The sequence below is a fragment of the Populus euphratica genome, unplaced genomic scaffold (genome assembly GCF_000495115.2).
Source record: "Populus euphratica unplaced genomic scaffold, PopEup_1.0 scaffold93.1, whole genome shotgun sequence".
In the NCBI taxonomy this organism is placed as follows: Eukaryota; Viridiplantae; Streptophyta; class Magnoliopsida; order Malpighiales; family Salicaceae; genus Populus; species Populus euphratica.
The window spans coordinates 1378230-1397736 of NW_011499873.1; the positions used below are offsets into that span (position 1 = coordinate 1378230).

Below are 19507 nucleotides of genomic sequence, written 5' to 3' on the forward strand. Positions count from 1 at the left end.
GTGCATCACCAGTACAATTTTCCATTACATTCAAAATTAATTTGAAATTTTACCAGTGAGTGATAAAACTAATTATAACTGTATTTTAAAATAGAAGACCAATTAATTATTTTTTAAAACTAAAATAACTATTTAATTCATTTTACAAAATTACTTGTACTAATTTATAATTTACTCAATATCAAATGGTCTAGAGCTGAAAAAAGAAAAAGCCCAATAAAGGCCCAAATACAGCAAACAACCAAGATTCAAGGGCGCCAACAAGTCATTTCAAAACTTTAACGCTGCTCTCTCTCCTGCTCAGTTGGCTTTGGCAAGAACAGCGGATGGAGTGCTGTTCCACTTTCTCAATGTGACACACAAACACAGGGCACTCAAAAATTCCGATGCTTCCTCCTCACACTCATGCCCTAACCTAATTCCTTCTAATTAAAATATCTCTCCTCCAGATAAGTGTCTTCGTTCCTGTCTTCTCCTCCCCAAACTGCTCCTCTCCTTGACGGAAATGCCGTTGAGATCCGGCCATGGACAGGGAGGCTAACCTTCCTCTCCCATCTCTACCTCCGCCAAAAAATCTCGTTCGTCCGGTCACCAACGCCGCTGACACGACTTCATCTTCGTCCTCGTTCTCTTCCTCCTCCTCCCCCCCGGACTTTCTCCGGCCTGTCCACGCCGCCTTCAAGCGCCACCGCCCCCTCGGTACCACCACCCCTATCCGTAACTTTTTGTGCTTTCGATCGCTCTAGATCTCGCTTTTACCAAGAAGTTCTGAAAATTAGGGTTTAAAATTTGGCACATTCATTAATTTATTTATCTATTGTTATTCACTATAAAATGAAATTAAGGCTTAATCCAGGAATGCTGATTGCTATGTTCACGATTGTGTTAATTAATTTGGAATCAACTTCTTCATCGTGAAGTCAAGTTCGAAGATCTTTTTTTTTTTTAATTTGTGACCAGAATACTTTAATTATGGCTTTTTGAAAGTTAAATTGTAATATATGTTGAAGTTCTAAGTGTTTGGCATGCTCGTTTTAGGTATAATGCAAACGAATAATAGTATAAAGCCTAGGCGTACGTTGATTCCACAGCGTGAAGCATCGAGAACCGTAGCTTCAAATGTGGATCCTACTACAGGGACGCAGAAGTCTCAAGATGTTGTTCCTCCAAGCAAAGATTCAATTTTGCAAACAAAGAATCCAGTTGCTGTTATTAGGGAAACTCATGAAGATGCATCTCCGTTTCCAGGAACCATAACAAAGACGTTTGATGAGAGTTTCAATTCGTTTGATGGACAGAGAGAGCAACCAGAATCTGTTATTGCTACTAAAGAGGATAATCAGGTGCCCCTGACATGTGTAGAATCTCAACTTGTTGAGGGTAAGAGAAAAGTCCAGTTTTTGACAGTGAACAAGGCCACTTCCCAGGGTAATATACTGCTCCTTGCTTTTTTGAGTGATCGTTTGAAAGTTGGTTTTGTTGGATTACTTGTTGTTTGTCATCTAATCTAAGATGCCGTGGAAAAAGCTTTTAAATTTTGTACTCTGGAAATGTATATATGTACTGTTATCTTCTAACTTGCAGGGGCCGATGATGGAATGGCCACTGGATTGGAGAACTTGTCTTCTCATATGGGTTCACTTGCATTGACAGAAATGGAATGGGATGTGAGCAATCAATTAGAGGTGTCAAATGTGATTAATGATGAAACGAAGCAGCAGAACTTTCAGAACATGGAATCAGATGTCACTTCGAGATCTGATGGAGCTGTAACATCACTGGCCAAGAGAGCAGTGGTTGTTCAGGATCAGTTGCATCAATTGAGGAACTTCTTAAACCAACCAGCTACTCTATCATCTGTTGTTGGTCCATCTTGTGCTACCACAACATCTGTTCATTCTACTTCGGCACCCATGCTTAACTCAACGACTTATTGCTCTCGTCTACATGCAGAGGGTGGTTCTCAAGCTGCTGTCGAACCTTTGAGGGATTCTAATGCAAATTCTCAGCATGTAACTCCAAGGAATTTGGAACAGCTGTCACATCCTTTATTGAAGGACACAAGTGCTATGCTAATTGACCCGAGAGCCACTGCAACCCAGCCTTCTACCTCTGCTATTCATTCCCAATTTAAGGAGCTTGACCTGCCTAAGGAGCAAAAGGCAAGCATGCCTGAGGCACATGACATTGCAAACAATCCTTCTCTTGTTGATAAGCCCGCTAAGGAGAGAGGACCCGCAGATGGTGGTACTGATGTCCAATCTCAGCGTCCAATGTCCAGAAACCCATCTTCAAATGTGAAGTTGGAGCCTTCTAAACCAGAAAACAGAGAAAAGGTTGCAAGCAGCAAAGGCACATCTGTACCTCGGAAAAGGAGTTATGATCCAGATTTGTTCTTTAAAGTTAATGGGAAGCTCTATCAAAGGCTTGGTAAGATAGGAAGTGGAGGAAGCAGTGAGGTTCACAAAGTCATTTCATCAGACTGCACAATCTACGCACTTAAGAAAATCAAGCTCAAGGGTCGTGATTATGGAACTGCATATGGTTTTTGTCAGGAAATTCTTTATCTAAACAAATTAAAGGGGAAGAACAACATTATACAGTTAATAGATTATGAGGTACTCACTTGCATCCTTAAAAGAATCATGCTCTAAATGATATGATTTAACTGGGGCAATCATGTTTGCAATTTACTCAAACTCTATACCTTGTGGTTGTACGTATGTTCTTCGAGATAACATTATAGAAGACGATAAATCTTCTGTGCCTGAAGAATAGGTCTTTTATATTGATGTTCTCTTTTCTTCTCATCAGAACCCATATCTTAAATGCTCGACATCAATTCTTGATTTATTCATCTACTAGATCTCTAACACTCTCTTTTGGAATTAGGTGACAGATAAAGCTTTGCTCCATGAAGTCATGAGTAGCTCCATAAGTAATAAAGATGGAAGAGTTAAGGATGATGGGTGTATATACATGGTCCTTGAACATGGGGAAATTGATTTGGCTCACATGCTTGCCCAGAAATGGAAGGAGATGGATAGCTCCAGCCAGACGATAGATGAGAATTGGCTTAGATTTTACTGGCAGGTTCTGGCTTCACCTGGCCTTGCATCATAGTTGCAGTTTAATTTATATTAACACTCTATAGCTATTTCTCATATTACAGATTGACAGCTATAGCTACTAATTCAGACGTCAGTTTTTAATGCTAGAATGAAGTCATTTTGAACAGTGGGGAGCATTTTGTCTGTCTAAAGGAAGCACTGTAATGATGCTCCTGTTTTCATTATTGGGACTTTGTCTGCATCACGGGGTGGATAAGTTTCTGATTTGGCATGATGTTGATTATTGGCATTTTTTCATTTGCCATCTCTCTCATAGTTTGTATGGAAGGGGATTTGGCATGGATGAGGAAACACACTTGTTTATATGAGCAACGCAACGTTGTCTTCATATGATACTAACAAATAGCAAATTTACATCATCTTGAAAACACACAGAATTTGTTGGTCTAAGGCATAATTTTTTGTTTTATTCGTTGTTATTTGAATGGCAGTACAGATTGACATTGTTTTATTCAAATATTTTGCAGCAAATACTTCAAGCTGTCAATACCATTCATGAGGAACGTATTGTGCACTCTGACCTGAAGCCAGCAAATTTTCTTCTTGTCAAAGGTTCTCTGAAGTTGATTGATTTTGGTATCGCCAAAGCCATAATGAGTGATACCACTAATATTCAAAGGGATTCACAGGTAGACTTTACTTATTCCTTGTATTTGGTTTTCCAAACTATTATTAGATTTAGAAGTATGATTGCATCAGGAAGCAGATTCCACCTTGTATGTGCCCTTCTGTTGACTGACCACATGTTGCCAGCTAAGAACACGCCCTTCTTTTGTTCTGTGTATTTTTGGATGAAGAGGATTGATTAATTGTCAATTTAGCTTATTTAAGAGGTTCTTTAGTTAGTATTATTTTGCTTGGTGGTTCATATTCTGTTTCTGCAGGTAGGTACCCTGAGCTACATGTCTCCAGAGGCATTCATGTGCAATGAGAATGATGCGAATGGAAACACCATAAAGTGTGGTCGACCATCAGATATTTGGTCCCTTGGCTGTATCCTTTACCAAATGGTGTATGGAAGAACCCCCTTTTCTGAGTTCAAGACTTTCTGGGCCAAGTTCAAGGTTATAACAGATCCAAACCATGAGATAACTTATGAGCCAGTTTCCAATCCATGGCTTCTTGATCTTATGAAAAAATGCTTGGCTTGGGACCGGAACGAGAGGTGGAGAATCCCTCAATTACTCCAACACCCTTTTCTTGTTCCACCAGTACCAACTCAACCATCAGTATCTCAGAAACAAGGTTGTAAACTGCTTCAACTTGTCTCAGAAACTTGTAGCGGTGACCAAGAAGCTTCTGTGCTATGCCGTGAGCTCCAACAACTGCTTAACCCAGGTACTTTCACACCTGAGTCATTAACATCGCGAGACCAACAATGCAAGTTGCTCTCCCAGATGTCTAAGCTTTGTTTTCAGCTCCGGGAGTGTTTAGCAAAGTTGGAGAGAGGATAGGAATGGTTTCAGGTAGTCAACTCTGGGAAGGTCTTCTTCTCGTTTCGGACTATGAGAGATCTTGTCCGTCCACTGTAAGGTGTACACATCCCTGTTGTTTAATTATGCCTTCAAACAGAAGAATTGAACTCCAATTCTTTACTTGTATGCATCTCCTTTATGAATGCGCGCAGCGCGACAATGGATGTGTAATCTTTCACTTGCTTTGCGCATCTTCTATGTAAGATAGCACAGTACTGACATGATGTTCTATAACGATAAATAATACTAAAAATAACAAAAACAACCTGGTGGCGGAAAACCTAAATTAACTCCTGTGTGGTAACTTCAGGATTTTTGCCCAAAATGATTCCCCCCCTCACTGGTATTGTTTAGAATACTTTGGCTCATGCAAATGCGAGTTCCTGGAATGGTAGGGTACTTATATCATACTCGATGTGAGAAGAAAAACTGCCTGCTCCTGCGATTTTGTTTTTTTCCAAACTATAGTGGCGGGAGCAATTTGTACGGGTTTGCCGGGGTTCCCTTGTGCCGGTGAATCTTTGCGTCCTACTACTGATTGATTATGGAAGGCAGTAGAAAAGGAACGAAGCCGGTTGTGAGCTCCATGATTGATTACCTCCTATGACTGTATTAACTGAATGCTTCCATTAAGGAAGTTGACGAGGGCAAATCGTATCGAAGGAATGACAGTAATTACATTTTGCAAATTTCTACAAAGGTAGAGTCTAACCATCAAAAGAATAGAAGGCGCAACATACTTTCGCTTATCCTTCTCAAGCAGGAGAGAGACAGACAGCGATGCAACTTCCAGTCTGATATCTGAAGATCATACACAAACACAGTTATTCACTCCTCATTTTTTCCATTTTATTGAAAGAAAAAATAATAGATGGAAGAACTAGCCGCTTGTATCTGCTAGTTGGGTAGAATTGTAAATATCTTACACTGGAGAGTGTAGACGATTCCAGTATTATTTTAAATTTAAATATTTAGTCTCACCTTCCCTTCCCTTCCCTTCCCCCAATTTTCACATTCGCAAACATGCCTAAAACTTTGGGCTATGTAATTTCTTTTGTCATCAAAGACCTCTCCGCCGTTCCTACTGCGAATAACGTGTCGCGTTTATAATCCAACGGCTCCGAAACGTCAGTGACAACAAACTTTAAGCACCTGCTGTTCCTATAACACGTGTTGTGTTCTCCGCTAGCTAAACTTCTAACTCAGTAGAGAAAGAGGTTTTTTACGACTTGAATTGGACCCCAAGAGTGCGGAATCTAGCTAATGCCAGAAAAACTTCTCTCGCGCTTCTCTCGCGCTTCATTCACGCTTCCTCACCTGCGTTTTCTGTCTCCACGAGCTTCTCTCTCGCTCCGCTCTCTACATAACTTCATTGCTCCTACAAGCCAGAAAAGCCCACTCACTCTATCTCGATCAGTTGCAGCCGCTACAGGTACGTGTCAGATGCCTTCACCTTTCTTGACAACTGGAAATGCTTTTAAATCTTGATTTGTTGTTGCTGTTGTTGTTTTGGTTCAGCAATGGATAGCAGCACCAGCAGCACGCCTTGTAAGCTGGTATTATGCGGAAAATCATCTGCAGAGAATGAAATTGCTAAATCATTAATGAATAATAACAATCTTAAACTGCCTGATAATGTGCAAGTCTCTATTCTCTTGCACTCGGAGATTATTAATAAGCAGCAGCGGCAAGACGAAGAGTCTTTCTGTATTGAACGGTTTATGAATTCTCTTTCAACTAATCGATTCGGTAGATTACTCATCTGGTCGCCGATATTGCCTTCAACTCATGATGTTGTTTCCAAGTAAGAATCTCCAATTTCAATTTTCCGATTTTTTTTCGTGTGTATAATAAATCCAGATGCTTAATTTTTTTTCTTCCTTTTGACAGTAATTTTGGTGAGCTTCCAATTGGTACTGTTTGCGTTGCTGATGTTCAATATAAAGGGCGAGGTTTGTGAAATAAATTTCGTGCTGTGATTTCGGATTTCCAATAATCAATAGTTATAACTTTGTATGTTTGATTGTGCAGGTCGATCAAAGAATGTGTGGGAATCTCCAGCAGGTTGCCTGATGTTTTCATTTACCATTCAAATGGAGGATGGACGAGTTGTGCCTTTGTTGCAATATGTAGTATCTCTTGCTGTTACAGAGGCAATAAAGGATGTTTGCGACAAAAATGTTAGTTTTTTTTTTATTTCCCTTCTTAATTGAAGGTTGTTGCCAGTCATTAACTAGTTATAACCTTGCTCTTTCTTATTTGATATCTAAATATCGCTTACTTAGTGATGTTTACTTGACAAGAGAACATAATGACTTAAACAAGTAAATTAGTCAAGTTGCATTGAGATTATGTGATCTTAGAGAACGAAGTACTAGTAACTCATTACGTTGGTGTGTGAAAAACATAAGTTTTTAAAGAATTTTCACCTGATAGTGTCTGATTGAAAGGTGGCTTGTGGCTGCTTTACCCATCAATGCCATGCATGATTGTTTTATTGCAATTTTTCAGCCAGCCAATATGTGAGTTTTGAGGTTTGATTCACTCATTTGGGAGTATATGATTTATTTCAGGGCTTACCGCGCATTGATGTTAGAATCAAATGGCCAAATGATCTTTATTTGAATGGTCTTAAAGTTGGAGGCATTCTCTCCACCTCAACATATAAATCAAAGAAGTTCAATGTCAGTACCGGTAAGTATAATTCTTTTTCTGTGATCTGCAATTGTTTTCTGATGTTCACACTTCCACATTGCTAACTGGCTACTTTGTTTATTCTTTATCACTTGTTCTCTATAATCCAAATCATAGAGAAGGTTGGTTCTAAGTTTGCATGTATGATACAAATAATATAGCATCACAATCTTGCAGGTATAGGCTTGAATGTCGATAATGAGAAACCAACAACATGCTTGAATGCAGTCTTAAGAGAATTGTCTGCTGCTGCATGCACATTAAGAAGAGAAGATATTGTTTCAGCCTTTCTAAATAAATTTGAAATTTTTTATGATCTTTTTATAAATGGAGGTGAGCCAATACTTTTTGAAAAGTCATGTCCATCATCAATATGTCATCTCATTTATCAATCATTCTGTAGAAATGTTATCCAGACATGCCAACCTTCTTTGGTTTTATCATGTTGAAAGTTGAAACTATCATTTTCTTGTAGCTATTAACTGAGTTTATTTCCAGATAAATTCATTTGATAAGGGCCCATACTTGAAATGTTTCCTTAGAAATCCTGCTAGGTTAAAAGGCATGTATGTCTATGCATGATTATTCCAGTTGTTTCTTGAAGGTATGCTTGCCACTTAACATCATAAAAGGAAGAGAATTAACACCTTGGTAACTTAAATTTAAGGATTATTGGATATAGGATGAAAAAAAGAAGAAGCTAGCCTGGAAATTTTAATATCTGTTAGTCAAACTTTCGAGGAGATAGAACTTCGTTACAGAAGCTCAAATGATTGTTTTTGAGATTTATTTATAGCTTCATGGCTTCATCCCCTCCCATCTCCCATTGCATTTGTGGAATAGATTTTTATTTTAGCTCTACGGTTATCTTTTTTATTCTTCCCCTTGGATACTTGCAGACTAGTGTGCTTGGTTTTTGCTGCTTTTAATTCTTGTATTACTTACATATTGTGGGATTTAGGGGTTTTCTTCAAATTTCTTCCAGATATTTGTTTGTTGTTCCCCAGCCTGGTAAAGCACCAGCTGGAATAGGCTTTATTCAGAAATCAGAAAGCATTGCAATGAGCTATTCTTATTAAGCTCTCTAAGATAGATTGAGGGTGCTGATTTGATACTTTTCAACTAGTCACGGAATGCACATGCTAATTCTTAACCAACTGCTTCATGTAGATCTGCTTGAATCAGCTCGAGGGATTTTATAATGGTAGGATAATGGATTGAATTTATATGGTTTATTAACATGAATGGTGAAGTTTGATAGCAAAAGGGTGAAGATTTGATGGCTTTTTTTTTTTTTGGATCCCCAGACTCTACTCATTTGTCCCTGGTTAATCTTATATGGAAGGGCTAGATACACTCTAAGGTTAAGTTTTTTGTTCGGTTAGTTCTCAAAAACATAAATTCCAATGACTTGTTACAAGTTACTAATTGTGTTGATGTTGTTTCCTTCTCTCTTTTCATAGCTGCATCAGAAAATTCTTTAGAAATAGCAGTTTGTTTCTAGTGACTTTTTCCACTTCTCTTGTCAAACTAATTGTATTACTTATGATAATAATAATAATAACAATAATGCCATGTTCATTCTTTCTTTGTGTTTTTTTTCTTTTTTTCTTTTGGCATGCCATCCAGGATTTCAAACTCTCGAGGAGCTTTACTATAAAACATGGCTACACAGGTAAGACATACTTTTTTTTTTTCACTCTTCGTGGTTTAACATGATTCCCTCTTTGTTATGTTAATGATTTCATTTTCTGGGTGTGATTGTTTACTTTATCTAATGTAAGGGGCACTGGAAATGTTTATAATTGGTTAAGGTTGATGTTCATTCAAATCAAAGATGTTTTATCGGTTTCTCATCTCATCACTTCCTCTGAAATTTTATGTCCATACAAGTTTTGAGGGAGATAATCTTCAAGATACGTAGCACAGGAGGTCCATCATCTCCTGTTATTTCTGTAGCCATGAAATGTATTGAGGTATCGAAGTTTTAGATTACTTTTTTTATGAATTCCTTGCACCTGAGAATGGTGCTTGGCAAACCTGAAAACAATTTGACAGAAATTAAAAGGGAAAAAAATCACATTCTAGTTGCCGTATGGAAAAGGAATATGGTTTCACACACTTTGCTTCAGCTAGGATGATGTGGTGTTCAAACCAATGAATCATCTGTTATCTTCTCAGTAATGTCCCTGTTTCAGCTGCTCACATTATTATTGGCCTTTGGATGTGTTGACCTTACAAGTTTAACTGGTTAATTTCCACAAATCTTTTCTATCAACTATTTTCTCATCCCCTACTCAATATTCTCACGTGTTTTGATTCCCAATTCTTTTTTTTTTTTGGTTTTTACTGTTTGCACATCGCCAGATTTCTATTCGCTCTGCTTTAAAAATTCCTCATATTGAACTAGATAACTGCTCAACTTTCTGTGCTATAAGACAGCTGATCTGACATGTTAAAACTGTTTAGACAAGCATGTTTCAGCGATTTGTTTTCTGGGAACACCTTTCACTAATTTGCAAAATTTTAATTTTTTTTCATATGCTTCTATAATTGGAACTTCAGAGGCTATCTCTGTTATCTTGGATCATAGCTATGTTCTTTATCATGTACTAAACTCTTGAATTCAATTATCATAATCTGCAATACATTTGTCATCTTTTGCATGTATATTTATGATTTTGATTTGAGATGTTCATGTAGTGGGCAGAGAGTTATCATCCAGGAGAAGAACGAGAACCAAGTAGTGGAGAACGTGGTCACCATTCAGGTATGACCATTGATATGGTTCCTAGATAGCATGCTACCTTGCAATTTGAAGCCACTCTTTTCTCCCATGGAGATCTGAGGAACAGTTTTATTCTGTTACACATTACAATCTGAAGATCCATACTTGATTTTGTAATTTCAGTTTCAATGATGAAGTTTGGAAAAAATTAGTTACTTAAGCCACTTGATATGACAAACCTGTTATATGATATTCTGCAAACTAAGGTGCCATTGCATTTTGCAATGGTGCTAAATAAGTGGAAGTGCCATGTTCCTTGTGCTAGAGCCTAAGATTTAGCTGACTGTTTTATTTACAGGGTTTGACATCCTCGGGTTATTTGCTAGCTATTGGTGAAGACAATCAAATGTGTGAACTTCATCCTGATGGCAATAGGTAGATTGGTGTTACCTTTCCAGATATATATTGTTGTTTAGATCATCTACAATTGTTCCAAGTTGAATTTGAAGAGAATTTATGAGTTTGTGTCTTGCTGGGTTGTGCATGAGTAGTACTTATTCAATAAAATCATAGTGCATAAGTCCTGCTTTGCTTTGAAGTTTCCTACAATTGACTGAGGAGCTGTATAAAATTCCAAGAGACAATGTGATAAGCAAACATAGTGCTAGGTCTATGAAGATTGTGTTCGTGGATTCCTTTTTTTAAAAGGAGGAGAGGGTCCCCCCCCCACCCCCCCTAAATTTTAGATATCCAATGATTTCATTTCTTCAAGTTTGCTCTCTAGTTAAGGCTATTAAGTTCAATTTCGCAATAAGCTTATGTTTCTTTCATTCAAGTTCGTGTGGTAAAAAGAGAGAGATAAATGGGTATGTGTGCATGTGTGAATATTTGTCTCCTGATTTCTCCTCCAATAAGATTTAGGGTGCATTTGGCACCATGGATGAAACGTTTGTGGCTGCAGCCTCGTCGTTAGCTTTCTCATTACTTTCCAGTCATTAGCATATCAAAGCAACTTTTACCATGTCTTTAGGTAGCTGTATGAGGAAGGATGTGTTGATGTATCCTATTTTCTGATACAAGGATTACATGGACCCATGTGCATAGTGTCCCCTATGTAACTTTTCTCAAACTGGATGCCCGGATGTCTCGAGCCCTTGGCTTGGTTCGTGTTTTAATGGGCCGTTATCAACTTTCCATGTTTCTGAATTTTCCTTTCATCAACTAAAAAACAGCTAGAAACCCATGTGCTACTAAGTGTTACTATCTGCTATTATCTACTTGCTTTTCACTGAAATATGCTGAGAGTGGTATCGTATAGTTTTACATTCAGATGATTTGGTTCCATACAGAGAACTTTCCTCATTATCCTCCTAAGATAAGTAATCACAGTTAGTTGTTCTCATTGGCTACAGTTTTGACTTCTTCAAAGGACTAGTCAGAAGAAAACTTGAATAAAGAAGATTCCCTGGCATCTTCCACTGGAGGCAAAAGTCATGTTGGAACAGCTGCGCAACTGGAGATGTTTTACGAACTGTATTTCTTATTTTCGTTTAATTAAATCACTCTTCCCGTATTTATCTTCAAGTTGCTTTGTTTAAATGAGATATTGACAAAACTTACACGGGTCTTTCTTTAGTTCTTTGTTTTTTTACCATGCAAGTGCAAACCTTTATTTACCTACGAATTAGGTCAGATTCCTTCACCCAATATACATATAAATAAGGTCAGGTCATCTAAATTACGAACATTGTACAGCGTATTGTACATTTGCAAACCGAGATCACATACTTTTTTAAGCTGTTTGTTACTTTGCGGAGAGCAGATGTAGATCTCTAGCAATAATCAACCATTTGTTAGAAATTTGGTCACTTTTGTGCCAGCTGTGGAACGATACCACAGAACAAATCCATAATTGATTTGGTCTTGTTGTTCTTTGATTATATTCTTTGTTCAAAAGGCCATATTGAAAGATGTGTTTGCTTTAGTTTTGTTAGCTGGATCCTTCCACCCATTATCAACCAGGTGTCAAACTAATATGGCTGTCATTGTTTTTCTACTTTATTTATCACTCTTGATTTGTTGAAAGCATGCAGGGCAAAGATTTTTCTTCCAGGCCGATGACCACTCATCACTGGAGATACCTTGACCGGTGTGCAGTCTAAACCTCAGACACTGGTACGCCCTATGATTGAGGGGAATCTGTGTTATTCTCCTCCCTTTTCTCTCTCTGCATTTTATTTTGGGAAGGAAAAGAAAAGGACCCTCCACCCCCTTAAACACCAGCTTCTGCATAAAACAAAATTTTCTAACTTGATATATATTATTGGGGCGGCCATAACCCGTTATCGGGGTCCATGTGGCAGACATTGTCTTCATTGCTGTGTGTCAATATGGATTTATGTTGAGGTTTAGTCTTCTTCAAAAGGCTGCAAAAGAGCAAGATAAAGTTCATTCGTTCTACTTCGTTGTCGTCTATAAAAGATTATGGGTTCCGTTTCGAAGTTTGAAGGTCCCCTCATGTATCATAAGAGCGCCAAGTTGCAGCTTATGTCCATCTTTGGCATGTCTTGCATGAGATGTTTGTAGATTGTCGACGCGTTAGGAAAACCCACTCGTTGTTGCTTGAAATTTGGTGCGGATGCTGTGTGTTTATGTATGCTGGTTGTTGCTTGTAGCGGAGGTATAAGAATGTTTTGTGATTCTCAATCCGTTGCTTACTGGCGGAAAAGCAAATCATGGATTAGATCCCCAAAAAAAAAAAATGTCTTTTTTACATTTGTTGTGTCTCAATTGGTTATCTTTGCTTTTCTTGCTGAAAATGACCCGTCGGGTGTTATTAGAGGTGTTAGCACCTTCTAAGACGATGATTGAAATGGAGGGTGGCTTTCTGCATTTGACCACGAGCGGTAATAAAGTTCGACTCTCGATGAAAGTTCAATCATTTGTATTTTTTTTTTTTTTTTGCAAATTGGACGTTACACTGTAAACTGAGAAGGACAAAAGAAAAAACTGGATGTTACAAGCGTGGAGTACTGTTACTTCAGCCGGCCTTTTCTTTCCTTGTTCTAAAGTGGCTCATCCAGGAAGAAAAAAATACCAAATCACCAATTTCCTTGTACGTCTTTCCGACTTGGTTATTTTAGGAGGCGCATGGCTTTGGTGGCGAATTTGACATGAAAGATCAAACAAACACGAAATGTCAAAAGTAATTATGCCTTTAAGTGCAGAATGGATGGGTTATATTCACCATCCTTGAGGTTGTAATTACAGCATTATTCGTTCTCCTTTTTAAACTGTATTGGTGTTATTTTAAACTGCCTAGTTGCAAAGAAAAGTAACTTGTTGACACCCAAACTCTAGAGTAACATGATCAATCAAACAATTTTTGTCAAGCCAGTAGCCCTGCCAGGATTAATGATCAACGTGATGCTTTTTGTACAGGACAACAACAGAATGAAATCTTCATCAATTTCGAACATCCTTTGAAGGTAAGCATAACAGCTGTGTTTAGCCCTCTTCGGTCCGTGATAGGCGTTCTTGGGAACTAACTTGAGGCTGGTTATTGACTAATTCCTACAAAAGGATTCGCCAATCATTTTCAAATCTTAATGGCTCGGAATCGGTAACACATATATGCTGATTCCCGTATTCCAGTGTTCAGATTCCACATTCCCTTATGATAAAAGCTCTTAAATGTCAAAGGGACATGAATAGAGATGGAGATAGAGGCAAGTTCAAGTTCACATTGTAATAATGTTCAGTGGGTTCATTATGCTTCGAGACCTAGTCGTGGAGGGGGAAAAGAATAGGATCGGTCTAGTAGACCTTGAGCATAATCACATGGCCAGCAGGCATGGTGGACCAGGGTGAATGAAATAAAATGAGATTAATACATGGAACTGGGAATGTGGAGAGAAAAGAATTGCTGAAAGATGGAGTTGAAGAGAAATTTCTCAAATTCCTTTCTCATCTATAGGTAGAGTTTAAAAACAACAGTAACTTGATTTCTAGTAGCAATTTGTAGCTTTTATTCTATACTATCGTGTCAAGCCACTGACCTACCGTGTGCAATTACAATTTGCATGTCTATTACTATAAGCCGTCGTCGTCGAAGAGTGATACTGCAAAAGTTTTTTTTTTGTTTTTCTGTTTTCGAACGACCCACCATTGAGACTTGAATTTAACTTCTATGCTATATTTGCTGGTTACAAAGGTTGGTTTCTTTATTTGATTTTATAAGATAGATCAACTTAGGAATTGTAGCTTAAAATTATTTTTAAAAAAATCTAATTTAAATTGATTTGAAGATATGTATATATATATTCATCGAGTGCCCAGACACGTATATTAACGAGCCATGTTGACAAAGGCGAAAATGGACATGGTAGAAGGCGGGCGATTTTGTAGTTCTTTCTCCCAACGGTATTAACTTTATTGTGGTGAAATCTCGCGATTTTTTTCCCTCCCGAATAGAAAACATGCATGACCCAATTATTAACCCTATACTTTAGAGTTTGATAACGATTAACGGAGAAAATAATGATCACCTCTCTCGCTCCCCGTATCATAATGGTTATGCGTGCTTGCCCGCATGCAAAGATTTATTTGATTTGATTCTAGGAATGAATAATTGGCCTCTTGGCGAAGATGAGTCAAAAAAGTTGGCACCAGCTATTCCAATCCAAAGTGGATGGGTCCATTCATGTCGTCTATAATTCTATTCAAACTCAGGCTATCTTCTGCTCTTGTATTGGGTGATATCTATCGCCTTCTCCCTTGTATTCTTATGGCATTTGTCACCATTTTTTGTTGTTTAGTATTGTTATGATTATGTGCTTTTTGATGGAACTACTTGCAATGCTGAGTGCGTGAAGCATCTCTTCTACAGTAATCTTAGACGTTACTCTGGGGAACTGTATCTGCTCCGTTCTCCTGATATGAAATGAACCTTGCTTTTCTGCTGAACGAGCAAGCACAAATTGCCCCGTTTCTGAATTTTAATTGAAAATTACATGCAGGTTCTTAATCGGCGCTGGCAGATCAGAACGTTGCTTTTTTGGACGCGTTATGCGTCTTCATTTTTCGTGTACAGTTCCGATTTTCCCCGAGACAAACCGGCGTGGATTTCATCGACCTGTGCAGTGAGTTCTTGGTGAAGAGTCTTTGCGGTGTCCCCTTGTGAGCTTTCACTTTTGCTCTTTTTTTTTTTTTTTTTAACTTTATTAGTTGTTGTTCTAGTGAATATCGATGTTATCATTGCCAAGAGATAGATAATATGCTTTGACCACCGTGCGAGCCAAATCCCTATTTTTGGTCTCCCTTCTGTGGCACTATTGCCTTTCACGTGTACCTTCTAATCCAGCACAGGTAAAGAAGATTTAACAATCATCACGAACCACGCACTGTACACAAAGGCGTGTTTGCTATTGTGGGATAATAGTTATTTTTTAAAAATAATATTAATATAATAAAATAATATTTTACTTTTAAAATTTATTTTTAATATGAGTGTATTAAAACAATATTAAAATATTACAAAAATTAATTTCAAATAAAAATTCATTTTTTTTAAAACAACATCTTCGCTGCAAAAACAAAAAAAAAGTATAAAAGCTTGTTAGTATTGTCATAGCAGTTATTTTATACAATTTTATTATTTAAAAATTATTAAATAATACATTTTTTATTTAAAAAATTATCTTTTATATTAATATATCAAAATAATTTTAAAACAACCTAAAAATAAAATAAAATACTTATCCACAGCATAAACAAACAAACTGCGCCTAAATTTATCTTTAGATTCTCTTCGTTATCCTCGATGAAGCATTCCATTGTTTTGAAACAATCAAAAATCCAATTTTGCAATCAAACCAGGAGGGGTAGCTTTTGGTTAAAAAATAATATAAAATTATTCTTTTAATTTTATTTGATAATTTAAATTTTATGATCAGATTATTCGATGGTTATGTATTGAGCATGTAAAAAATTATTAAGAGATAAAATATTTAACATAATTTAAATATAATAACTAATATCAAATCTCATTAAAAATTAAATCTTATTATAAAAATAAAAATTATATATTGACGAGTTTCAAGAAGTGAAGTTCAAAAACTAAGAGATTTTTTATTGTCAAATTCTCCGAGTTTGTTTGGCCTATGCTATATGTAAGTTTTGTTCGACGTGTTTCTTGTGATGTGAGGTTGAGAACATCGAACTACTTGTGTTATACATTGAGCAAAATAACTTCAACTTTCTAACAATATACTAATGGGTTGTTTAAATTAAAGTAATTATTAAGGATATTACTCGAATTAATATTTTAGAATCTAAATGAATTGCTTGATAATCAAATTTTTAAAATATAAAATCATTTTAAAAAATACAAACAAAAAAGAATCAACGATCAAAATATTAAGTTGTTTTTAGGTAAGAAGAGCTCCTAAAAAAATTAATTAATATTTATACAAAATAAGAGTTGATATACTTAAAATAAAATAATCAAGGCAAGTTAACTTTCAAACATTTAAAATCATTAACTATGCAATTAGATGCTAGTTAATTGCTATGAATAAAACAAAATTTATTGAGGTTAGTTAAATTTAAAATATGTAGTATTATTTTTTAAAGTAAAATAAACAGTTTTTTATCTTTAAAAAACATCATTTTCGATGATTTTTAAAGTGTAAGATATTATACTTATAGCATATTGTCTTATAAAAATCATCTTTTAATTTAAAAAATTAAGTTATTTATAAAGTCTTCATAATATTTTTCCATGTATTTTATTTCAAAGTAAAACAAGAAAGTTAGAAAACTAGAAAATCAAACAATCTCTTCACTTCCTCTCACTAGAAAACAAAACTTTTTATATAGTACTAAAAAAACACCATTTTCGATGATTTTTAAAGTATAAGATATTATTCTTATAGCATATTGTCTTATAAAAATCATCTTTTAATTTAAAAAATCAAGTTACTTATTTATAAAGTCTTCATAATAATTTTACATGTATTTTGTTTCAAGGTAAAACAAGAAAGTTAGAAAACTAGAAAATCAAACAATCTCTTCACTTCCTCTCACTAGAAAACAAAACTTTTTATAGTGCTAAAGGAGAAATTATTAGTATCCTATTAGTTATTTTTTTTATCTAAATTAAAAAATATATACAAAAATAAAATAAAATTTATAATTGACTAAAAATGATAAGAATATCTTCACCTAAAATTTATCTCTTCTAATTATATCTATTTTTTCTTTAAAATGAACCTAGAAAAGAATTAACATGATACCATTAACTATTTATTGAAGGCCATAAAAAAATAGAGGTTATAAATTTTTATTATTATTTTTTAAAATATAGAAAATGCATCATCTTACAAAGGTAACAAGATGTAGAGTCCATTTGTTTTAGAGTTTCAAAAATATTTTTTAAAAATATGTAAAAAAAATTATTTTAATTTTTTTTTAATTAAAATATGTAAAAAAAATTATTTTAATTTCAAATTAATTATTTTAAATTTTTTTTAACATGCTAATTTGAAAATAAATTTTAAAAAAATAAAAAATATTTTAATATATTTTATAAATAAAAATTACTTTAAAAGATAATTTTCACTGCAATATACTCTTAAAATCTTATCCGAACCACGCCCACGTAAAGTCAACAACGCGAGGAAACCACGTTTTGAAGTTTTATCTTTGATTACTTGATTCCAAAAATAACCACATCTTATATGTCCATTCAAGAATCCACGAGCGGTCCTACGAAGACCCGAGCGTGATGATCATCTTAGTTTCCTCGTCTCTCCGTAGATGCCTAGGAAGGCTAAAAAAGTGAACGGCGAATGATCCGCATCAGTAATTTGGTAGTTGTGATATTGCGTTGCAAAAGGATAGAAACCATGAGCGTATCTCCAACACATGAGGTAAAAGAAAAGTCAAAGTAAAAAAAAAAAAGTCTTTTTAGCTTTTTTTATTTATTATATTTAATTAGTAGCCTCAATGAGAACGGTAATTGTCATGATTATTTTGTTATTATCAAGTTAGGTAAGGGCAATATAATCTTTTGATAAAGAAAAAAATCATCACACGCTAATGAGTAAAAGACGCTCACAATTGAGGAAGTGCATGCAGGCTCCTCCAGTGACTAAACACTGTCTTTTCACAATGGTATTTGGAGTGGCACATCGAGATCTTCATGGTGGCAAGCTGAGAATGTGATTCTAGTTAGTTTTTTTCTTCTAGATACAAAAGTGATTTTTATTTTGTTTTGATATCCAATTTAGTATTTATTATTTTAATTGTTATTTTTTTTATCTTTTTAAATTAATTAATTTTCAATTTAGTGCCTCATCATCTAATTTCATCTAATTTTTATATCAAATTAGATTTTTATCCTCTTTTTTAAATATTTTTTTATCGCTAGGGATCCGACTCTATTAAAATCTGGACAATATCTTTTTTTAATAGAGTTTTTATACTTATTAATAATAAGAAACTTAATTATGTTTTTTTATTAAAAAAAAGAATAATTAAGAATTCCAATCTAGCTAAATTTTCACCCTCATTTAAAAAAAAATTATAAAAGAATAAACAGAAGTTTCAAATGCCCCAAGTTTATCCAGATCATAATGCATGGCTTACATGTAAGGTAAAAACTACTGAGAAAAAATGAAAAGAAAAAAAAATCTGGATAATTAGACATTTTGGCTGACGATTGTGCTTTTCTATTTTTCTGATGAAATTTATTTAAAAGTAGGAAAAGAAGTTACCAGGTCAACTGTTATTTTATTAAGACGATCACATAAATCTTGCACTGAGTTAATTATCCTATAATTATAATATTTGTAGCCATAAAACGGAAGTAATTTTTTAAGATATCGATATCAATATCAAATGTAACTTAATTACAATTAAACAAAATGTGTGCTGAGAAGAATGTGATTTAATTAGTAAAGCTTGGCAGGTTCATTTAAAAACTTGTATTTTTATTCCCAATGTATTTTTAGGGCGGAAACAGTAAAAAATAAAAAATATTAGGCTTATTGTTTAGTTGTATAGAATTTCAACCAGGGATATAAATTATAATTAGATTTTTATGCAATTTTTAACCAAACCCTATGGAAATGAAAGTTATTAAATGTGTTTGGATGGGAATCAAGAGCGATATACCAAGTCTTCTGTTGCTATTGCTATCACTTTTATGGTTTCAATCGTCATATATGTCGTCGTCGGCATCATCGTGTGTATTAGATGCATGGGCGGAAATTTCTATAATTACTCTAATGCATTATGGACTATTGTCCAATAAAAAATAAATTTATGGATTATTGATTACTTCTAATAACTTATCTCATCACTAAATAAATTTAGCTATTAATGTTATAGTAGACTCAAAAATATATATTATTTTATCTTTTAAAAAATAGTATTCTTGGAAGTGATTATAAACCCTTAAATAGTTTCATTTATTA

General features: G+C 35.0%; 2 protein-coding genes across 5 annotated transcripts; both read left to right on the forward strand.

Annotated features, from left to right (window-relative positions):
* Positions 1-265: 265 nt before the first annotated feature.
* On the forward strand, positions 266-4837 carry LOC105127851 (probable serine/threonine-protein kinase mps1). 3 transcript variants are annotated; one of them, XM_011029303.1, is made up of 7 exons: positions 266-699; positions 1039-1170; positions 1249-1428; positions 1585-2618; positions 2893-3093; positions 3599-3760; positions 4016-4837. In XM_011029303.1, exons 1-7 carry the CDS (start codon positions 525-527, stop codon positions 4583-4585), a joined length of 2454 nt encoding a protein of 817 aa, XP_011027605.1. In that variant the 5' UTR covers positions 266-524; the 3' UTR covers positions 4586-4837. The 3 variants fall into 3 exon arrangements, with proteins under 3 accessions (XP_011027605.1, XP_011027603.1, XP_011027604.1); XM_011029301.1 differs by having other exon boundaries at positions 1039-1428; XM_011029302.1 differs by having other exon boundaries at positions 1039-1428; positions 1654-2618.
* Positions 4838-5609: 772 nt separating this feature from the next.
* On the forward strand, positions 5610-11891 carry LOC105127853 (biotin--protein ligase 2-like). 2 transcript variants are annotated; one of them, XM_011029304.1, is made up of 10 exons: positions 5610-6038; positions 6125-6410; positions 6497-6558; positions 6638-6786; positions 7180-7300; positions 7478-7633; positions 8930-8975; positions 9992-10070; positions 10387-10463; positions 11441-11891. In XM_011029304.1, exons 1-10 carry the CDS (start codon positions 5870-5872, stop codon positions 11481-11483), a joined length of 1188 nt encoding a protein of 395 aa, XP_011027606.1. In that variant the 5' UTR covers positions 5610-5869; the 3' UTR covers positions 11484-11891. The 2 variants fall into 2 exon arrangements, with proteins under 2 accessions (XP_011027606.1, XP_011027607.1); XM_011029305.1 differs by having other exon boundaries at positions 5611-6038; positions 10004-10070.
* Positions 11892-19507: the final 7616 nt, after the last annotated feature.

Coding starts and splice junctions, on each gene's coding strand:
- LOC105127853 (XM_011029304.1), top strand. CDS start 5,870: ATGCCAGAAAAACTTCTCTCGCGCTTCTCTCGCGCTTCATTCACGCTT. Junction 6,411..6,496: donor ACTCATGATGTTGTTTCCAA/GTAAGAATCTCC, acceptor TCCTTTTGACAG/TAATTTTGGTGAGCTTCCAA. Junction 7,634..8,929: donor TGATCTTTTTATAAATGGAG/GTGAGCCAATAC, acceptor CATGCCATCCAG/GATTTCAAACTCTCGAGGAG.
- LOC105127851 (XM_011029301.1), top strand. CDS start 525: ATGGACAGGGAGGCTAACCTTCCTCTCCCATCTCTACCTCCGCCAAAA. Junction 1,429..1,584: donor GAACAAGGCCACTTCCCAGG/GTAATATACTGC, acceptor TCTAACTTGCAG/GGGCCGATGATGGAATGGCC. Junction 3,761..4,015: donor ATATTCAAAGGGATTCACAG/GTAGACTTTACT, acceptor CTGTTTCTGCAG/GTAGGTACCCTGAGCTACAT.